This window comes from Rosa rugosa, chromosome 6 (genome assembly GCF_958449725.1).
Source record: "Rosa rugosa chromosome 6, drRosRugo1.1, whole genome shotgun sequence".
NCBI lineage: Eukaryota > Viridiplantae > Streptophyta > Magnoliopsida > Rosales > Rosaceae > Rosa > Rosa rugosa.
Window position 1 is genome coordinate 32,837,886 of NC_084825.1, and position 8,255 is coordinate 32,846,140.

General features: G+C 38.3%; 1 protein-coding gene across 1 annotated transcript; it reads left to right on the forward strand.

Moving 5' to 3' along the window:
* The first annotated feature begins 998 nt into the window (after window positions 1-998).
* Window positions 999-4,026, forward strand: LOC133715437 (protein cornichon homolog 4-like). Its single transcript, XM_062141927.1, has 5 exons — window positions 999-1,317; window positions 1,973-2,154; window positions 3,230-3,352; window positions 3,451-3,518; window positions 3,784-4,026. The coding sequence occupies exons 1-4, from the start codon at window positions 1,243-1,245 to the stop codon at window positions 3,482-3,484; spliced, it is 414 nt and encodes a 137-aa protein (XP_061997911.1). The 5' UTR covers window positions 999-1,242; the 3' UTR covers window positions 3,485-3,518; window positions 3,784-4,026.
* Window positions 4,027-8,255: the final 4,229 nt, after the last annotated feature.

The window sequence follows — 8,255 nt, forward strand, 5'->3', positions numbered from 1 at the left end:
AAGCCTTAAGGGTAGCAGCACTAATCATTATTTTCAAAAATAAAAATAATAATAATTGATGGGTCAGATATTCGGATATGTCACATAGCACAACCTACCCGCCATCAACTATTTTCCGTTTATGAGAGTAAAGAAAATAGTTAAACCTTGTTATTAAAAATAATTTTTATAATAATTTATTTTGTTACCCTCTCAGATTTCAATTGGTTGGTTGTCTGTAATAGTCACTGAGACACTAATTAATCTTTAAGGAGAATTTCCATACAAAAAATTGATAGTAAATAAATCGGTTAAACTGTCTAGTAGTATGAGGAATGTTAAGGCTCGAGGTAGCTTTCTTGGGACCGTGGCTACCTAAAGCTTTGGCAGACGGTTCAGTGGTTTTCTGAGCCATTCTCTTTGAAACATAGTGGCTGATTGTTCGATTTTCTGTGATGTGGGCGACGAATTGGGATTGGGAGGCGGCTGGATCTCGATCTACTTTACTTCCAAGCAGTGTCGCCGACTTCTCATGGATGTTTCGATATGGTTTTTCGGGTGAACTCTTGTCGGGTTTGCTTGGTTTCCAGTTTTGGAGCTCATGGATGGTTGGAGATTCTCCGTTGATGGCATCTAAGATCGGCAACGACGTGGTTCTGGCTAAGTGACGTGGTTCTAGCGGAGCTGAATAAAGTTATTTAAGATTTAAGTTACTAAATAAAGAAATAAAAGATCAATTTCACTCCATTTTTCTAGTTTAATTTGTAATTTTTGTTGTTAGAGTGCAAACATGAGAATATTCATGTCGTACATTTGGATGTTCAAGTCACTTTTCCATCATCGAACCTTCGGGCTGTCCGATGTTCTTCCTATGATTGCAGAGAAGCCTACAAGTACGACTGCTTCGAACAGTTCAAACTTCAACGTTTGACTTTTAGATTTAATAAAACTAAATGAATAACGTTTATTAATCCAAAATTATAAATACAAAAACCAAATCGCCCAGCATATAATCTCCACTTGCATAAGTAGAAAAGTACAAACCTTTCAAAAAAAAAAAAAAAAAAAAAAGTAGAAAAGTACAAAATATTTCCGTCGTCAACGAGATTGTGATTTCCGATTGCACCAACGAAAAGCAGAAGCCGATTTCTACCGAGAGAGACCAAAACACAGACAGACCAATACGAACACAGACGACGAGGACCAAACAAAAAAAAATAAACACGACTGGAGAAAGACGACACAGAGAGAAAGAGGTGATCTATGATGGAGATGCTATGGACATGGCTCTTGAGTTTCTTCTTCATCTTAACTCTCTTATGCCTTCTGGGTTATCAGGTATTTGGTTTCTACCACAACTTGCAACCCCCCTTTTTTTTTTTCAATAATATCTTGGATGATATAGAAGTGGTGAAATTCACAGCATAGGACCCATTTGAGTCATCTATCTAGCTTGTAATCTAATTGGGTTTTTGTTTTTGGTATATGAAATCAAGTATGTATTTGTTTATGTTTTCCGGGATTTTTAGAAATTTTCCTTTGAAAATACTGTGTTTTTCTTTGTCTTTCATCTTTTCCCCTCAAATGTTAAAAAATCTATATAGGGATAAGTACTATGTAAGGATATAAATATGTAAAATATCATTCTCTAGAAACTGAAACTGGGTGTATGAATTTATATTTAGACTATGCATGTCAATTTCTGAGTATACATTCTTATGCAGACTAATCTGAGTTGGTAAAAGAAGTATAATGACTTATGAAAATGTATAGACATAATGGGGAGATTCTAGGCAAGTGAAAGGTGAACCTCTTTGTATGCTACATATGATTTTGTGTTCTAAATTTTACGTTCTGTCGATTTTATGTGGTAGAGTTGTCCTACAAGCCATAGTTAGCTGAGTTACAGAGATGGTCTGGACTTTTTCCTGGATCGCTTTTGCATAGTTCTTGAACTGTTTAGAGATATGACCATTGCAAATGTTGATTGCAGCTTGTGTGCTTAGTGGACCTCGAATTTGATTACATCAATCCATATGATTCATCATCTCGGATAAACAATACTGTTTTGCCAGAGTTTATCGTTCAAGGAGTTTTGTGCGTCATTCTTCTTATAATGAGACATTGGTTTATGCTTCTATTGGCTCTCCCGCACCTATATTATAATGTCAATTCGTGAGTTTCTTTCCCTCCCTTACTCAAATATTGTTGTGTCTAGAATTAAATAGAGCTAGTATTAACTTATTTTGAGGTGAATACGCTTCTTATGCCATAAGTATCTTTTATTTGATCTCTTTTATCTTGAAAACACAGTTAGATTATGAGAAAAGTTCATCCCTAGATACATAAAATATTTTGACAAAAGTGAAAACTTGAATACCTTTGTTCGAACTTCCAAGTGAGGCATGCTGCATGATTTGTAAGTTATAATTATTAAGTGTGGTTTAATTATCAAGTGGTTGGGGAATTTGAACAACTTTAGCTTACTGGTTTGTCACTGCAACCTCCTTCACATGTGATGAACAAGTTGGGATAAGAAATGCATACCTAAGACTATAATTTTCATTTTAGAAGGTATGCAACACTATAATTCGGTTTTTTCTGTTCAGAAGTTATCAACTTGAAATGCTTTCTTGATACGTTCTGGACTATGTAAGTTTCAATATGCCAGAATTATCTGGATTTTGAGAACTTAGTTGTTTCTGCATTTTCTTTTTCTAAGATAATATTGATCCTTATCATGCACTGTCAGTTGACCGAGTGCCATTTTGGCAAGCTTGTCATATGCGTTAATGATTTCATGTTTCACCTGAGTGTACCTTTAAAAGACTCACCATGTTGTCCATCCCCTCTCTGCTATTTGTCAATCACTCTTTCTCTCCCTCGTAGGTGTGCATCTGATAAAGTGAATAGAGCCTCTACCATTTACAGCATATCAAGATGCTAGTTTTAACTAAGCTTCCTTACCTTTTGGGTGTCCGGAAGGCGGGTTGTCAAAGTGTAGTTTGTTTGCAACTTATGTTGATTGCAGAGCGAAGTTGTGCTTCTATATTTGAACAAAACATGTAAAATTAAACATGGAACTTCACTAAATTGTGAGTTTTAGAGATCACCCGTTCTTTTTGCTCTTACAGTTCAGGAATGGGTTATACTACTCTATGATTAGAACAATAATGTGAATCAAAACACTTCCTTAGGGACCATATTAGAGCCTCTCGCATATTTAATATGTATGTGATTCCATGATCAGGTACATGAAGGGGCGGCACTTGGTAGATGTGACTGAGATCTACAACCAGCTGAGCTGGGAGAAAAAACAACGGTTCTTCAAGATTGGCTATCTGTTGGTCCTGTTCATCCTCTCTCTATTCTGGTATTGTGATAATAAATGTTTTCATTGATGTCCTTAAATTGTTGTTGGCTCTTTTGAAGTGGTGAGTTATATGTTCCTTTCGTGTAAATGTGATTTAGGTTGCTTTGGAGCATCGGAGATGAATATGATTAATCATGCACTGTTGCTCCCACTGAGCTTTCCCATTGTGAGTTTCCAGATCTAAACTATGTCATTATGCTTTTTTTTTTCTTCCTTGGCATGTCAAAGCAAGTAAAGAAGTGGCCATTGCACTCATTATCTTATTTCTCATCTACTTTGTCTCCATTTCACTAAAACATTAGTATGCCATTAAATTTCCATTGTAAGCAATCTCTTATATTTAGGTAAACTTTTATGATCAATTATGTTACTTCCTTTGGTTGATCATGTCTTTTGGTGGATGTTACTAATTTACTTTGGTTTAATGCCAGGTTTTTATGAAGGAGCCATAGAGGAGATGGTCTCTTAAGGATATGAATCAGGACTTGTGCAAACTCAGCCTGATTTTGACACCTGATTTGTCCTTTGATTCTCTGTTGGTAGTTAGATGCTCCACCTATTGTATGTAAATTACTTGCACTCGTCCATTTATGGACAACTTTTTTTCCCTCATTTACAATGTGAAGCAGCATAATCTATAAATGGTTGCATATGGCACTGATTGTGATTCAGAAGTTTATAGCTCATTGGGGTTTCATGATATATAATAAAATTATGAGGATTTCACCAATGGCTAAAATTCTTCCCGAGCATACTAGGAGGCGATTAGTTCACTCTGTTTTTTTCCCCCCCGAAAAGAAGAAAAGCAACGAGTATATTTACTATACTCTTGTACATCAAACAAATGTTGAAATGTATTGCCTACTCAGCCAAACAGGGTGGAAATCTATAGCTGATAACATTCATTATAGATTGGATAGCTCGCATTCTGTCATCCAATTTTTTGGTACATCAAAGATTATTAAATCGATCCACCTCAAAAATTGGATGATAAAATATGAAAACAAATATTCCGCCCACGCCTAGCCCGTTTAGATGGCTAGCATCATAGTTAGTAATATTCGGGATGAGAATTAAATGTGAAAACCACGTAGCTGAATAATTCGGTAAATTTTAGTGAAAAATACTTTGAAAAATTCGGCCATAAATTACGGAAATGGAAAATTATAAAATTCGATATGTACGTGTTTAAAACGAAATGTAATGAAAAATACGGGTTTATATTTTCAAAAAATAGTTAATCAAAAATAGTTTCAAAAAAAGATGGGAGAGAGCGAGAGCTTCTCTTTCGTGCTAAACCCTAGCGCCGCCGCTGATAGGTGGTTTTTCTGGAGGCTTCATGTGCCTCCTCTCTAACGTCCGCTCAAGCGCACGAGCCTTCCCCTCTATGGCTGCAAGTCGTTCATCTTTCGACGGAACTTTCTTCCAACGGTGAGAGATCTGATAGGCTGGGTTTTCTTTGAGCTATGGCTTCAGGTCTGGGGATGTCTGAGGCTGTGGGATCCCGGCTGTACTCTGATCGGTGCACTGCCAATCCTAGTCGGCGATTGGTGGAAGAGAGATTGGGTGCAGGCACGATGGGGATTGTTGCTGCTGGGTTTCACTTGGATCTGGTTCGGGCGGCGACATCGACATCGGGCAAGGCTGGCTTCTGCTTCCTTGCACGGTGATGGCTGGGCTTTAATTTGGTTGCAATCACTGCCGGGATCGGAGATGGTAGAGCTTCTTGGTGCCCTGAGTTGGGTGCCCAGAGTAATCTAGGTGTTCCTAGTAGGCTGGTATTGGGCTCAGGCCAATATGTTGGGCCAAACTTTCCCATGGGTTTGGATTTGGGACCCAGGTGACCCTTTGCCTGACTCTATGTTACGTTGGATTATCTCTCTGAGTGTGCTGCAGTTATTTTCAGGTGGATCGAGCCTTCCTAGATTCTATAAAAAAATCTTGGTATAGTCACGCTGTGAGTACCACAATTGCGTGCATTGGCGAGCAATGTCCCTTATGCTGGGTCGAGTTTAGGTTTGATTGGTCTGCTGATCTTCTGCATGCCCGGATCGCAAATTCTGATTGTTGGGTCTACAATTTTCAAGGTCATGACAATGGTTCCGTTGTTGGTAATTATCTTGAGGATGATGAGGATGTACCTTCTGAATTTGCTAGTTTTTCTAGAAAAGTTTCAGAGCAGAGTTTTAATGTACAAGAACAACCCGTTGATGTAGTACATCTTCTAGTTTGTTCCATCTTAGCTCTAACACCTAGGCGTTTCTGGCCTTTGTATGCTCCCCATTGGGATGCCCTCTTAAGCGATTTCAATCGCTAATTCAATGAACTTTTCTTTCAAAAAAAAAAAAAATATGGGTTTATATTTGTCATTTTTATTTTTTTTGAATCAATTGATCAATGATTGTCATATATATTCATCACAAGCCAGAATTGGCCTTTATATACCATTCCGCAGCCATTTAAGAGCATAGACAGACAAGAAGATAGTGGTAGTACATACCGTGGTACATAGAAATAGACACACTCATTATACAATTAAATACGTAGAGATAGCGGGGATCCTCCATTGGTATTACGAAGGAAATTTATTGTAAAAAAAAAAAAAAGATATATACAAGCACTTCAAATCATAGTCCTTATATGATGTGCAAATTTGATTTGGGCTGTCAAATTTGACAAAACTAAAAGGAATTGTCTTTTATTTTTTTATTGTTTTTTCCTCTTTCCTTTTCTTCTCTCTCTTTCTTTCTATTAGAGCAAGTTCACCCGTGGTGTTTGGCTCCAGTTTTCCTTGAGCTGGTCAACAGTCTCTTTTCTTGCGCAGGCGTGCCAGCACCGTTCGGGTGCGGTCGTCGGGGGTGTCCCTTGACCTGACTTCTTTTCAAGCGATTGTGGACGAGGAGAGCACCAACCTCGTCGTGGGATTCTTTGTGCCTCGTGGCGAGGACTTTTGCTGAGCTTCTTCAAAATCACAATCGATACTCGATGTTGTAGATCGAGTAGAGCGAGAACTACTAGGAAGTGAGGAGAACTTGCTAAAGCGTGACTTTAGCTTGGCTGGAAGGTTTGGTGGCACTAACAGTCGGCTCTTGAGGAGACTAGGACTGGAGTGTGACTACCGGTAAGAGAAGGAAAGGGTTGCTCTAGAGAGGCTTGGATAATCTTAGAGATTGTTGTTGTGAATTGTGTGGTGAAGTGTTTCATTGTAACCTCTATTTATAGGCTACCATGCCAAAGTGTTTATTCTTAAACAAATGATAGTAGAGATAAGGAATGATGAGTTTTGGAGATAAGGAAGCATAATTGGAGATAAGGAATGATGAATTTTGGAGATAAGGAAGCACTTTCGGCTCCTTTATTCCTTCAATTATATCTCCATCAAGAATTCAGATTTTGACCGTGACTTCTTCATAACAAATGTTCCACTATGAGTGTAGATCATCCTGGTAAAATTTCAGAGCTTTTGGTATAGTGCTTGGGCCGGAAACGCTGCTGGACCTCTTACACGTCCAGTTTTCCAGTTTTGCTTCTGCAGAAAATTGGGCTGATTGTTTGAAGGCTTTCCACTCAAAACTAGCTCTGGCACTCTGCATAAGAAATGATCCTTGGGATGTCGAGATTTAATCTGGGCAGTTTTAGCTCATTTGGATTTCATTTGGTTAGTCTTCCGCCCCTCCTTCCTTGTTTAGCTCGGTTTCTCCTAGCCGAAGTAGGAAAATGTGCTAAAGTTGACTTTTCATTTCCATGCTTCCATAGTAGGCTTTATTTAGCCTCTAAATATATATTTCGAACTTGTTGACAATATATAGCTTGAGCCACTGACATTGGCTCAATTTCTCCAAGACACGCTTTGTCAGGCCAAAATGATCATTTTGGGTCCAAACACGTGGGTCATCAGGTCACCTACTATTCACTGCTTTTTATGTGTATTTTCACTCTCTGGGTCACTGGCACAGTGTATTTCATGCCCTGGGTCGCCATGTTCTACAAGCTGACCTGGTGACCCAGGTCTTATTGGAAACTGTGCCCGTGACCCAGAGAGTGGAAATAAACACTAAAAACAGTGAATAGTAGGTGACCTGGTGACCCAACGGGTGAACTTGCTCTAATAGGAAGAAAGAGAGAGAAGAAAAGGAAAGAGGAAAAAACAATAAAAAATAAAAGACAATTCCTTTTACTTTTGTCAAATTTGACAACCCAAATCAAAATGTCATTTACACATCATATAAGGCCTATGGTTTGAAGTGATTGTATATATCTTTTTTTTTTTGTGATCAGATAAACAACTCAAATGCTATAAATAGTATTTCGTGAGTCGAACTCACAACCTTCCACTTACGAAGTGGAGACTATGCCACTAAACCAAATGATACTGGGCTCTTTTCTTTATTTTTAAAATGTGAATCTGTCTTTTCTAGTTGTTGGAGGTCTCCACGTGGATTTGACATCACCGCTACAGATGCTTTAATAACTACTAATTAAATATATTCAATTTCAAAATTTATTATTGTGAAAATAAAATTAAAAAAGATGGGTCCCAAAATAATAAAGCTTTGATAATAACCACCTATAAATATAGTTTAAAAACTATAAATTTCCAATACATTACCCTTCTACCTCTTTCCAACACTACCCAAAACCTCAATTTTTTCTTGTTTTTGTTTGGCTCCAATTTTGCTGCAGCTGGTCAACAGTATCTTTTCTTGCGCGGGCGTGCCAGCACCGTTCGGGTGCGGTCGTCGGGGGTGTCCCTTGACCTGACTTCTGTTGAGCGATTGTAGACGAGGAGAGCACCAACCTCGTCGCGGGATTCTTTGTGCCTCGTGGCGAGGACTTTTGCTGAGCTTCTTGAAAATCACAATCGATACTCGATGTTGTAGATCGAGCAGAGCGAGAACCACTG

What these genes read in the sequence shown, in the direction of transcription:
- LOC133715437 (XM_062141927.1), top strand. Translation starts at nt 1,243, where the DNA reads ATGATGGAGATGCTATGGACATGGCTCTTGAGTTTCTTCTTCATCTTA. An exon ending in CTATATTATAATGTCAATTC is followed by an intron (nt 2,155 to 3,229) that starts GTGAGTTTCTTT and finishes TTCCATGATCAG; the next exon opens with GTACATGAAGGGGCGGCACT. An exon ending in TTCATCCTCTCTCTATTCTG is followed by an intron (nt 3,353 to 3,450) that starts GTATTGTGATAA and finishes AATGTGATTTAG; the next exon opens with GTTGCTTTGGAGCATCGGAG.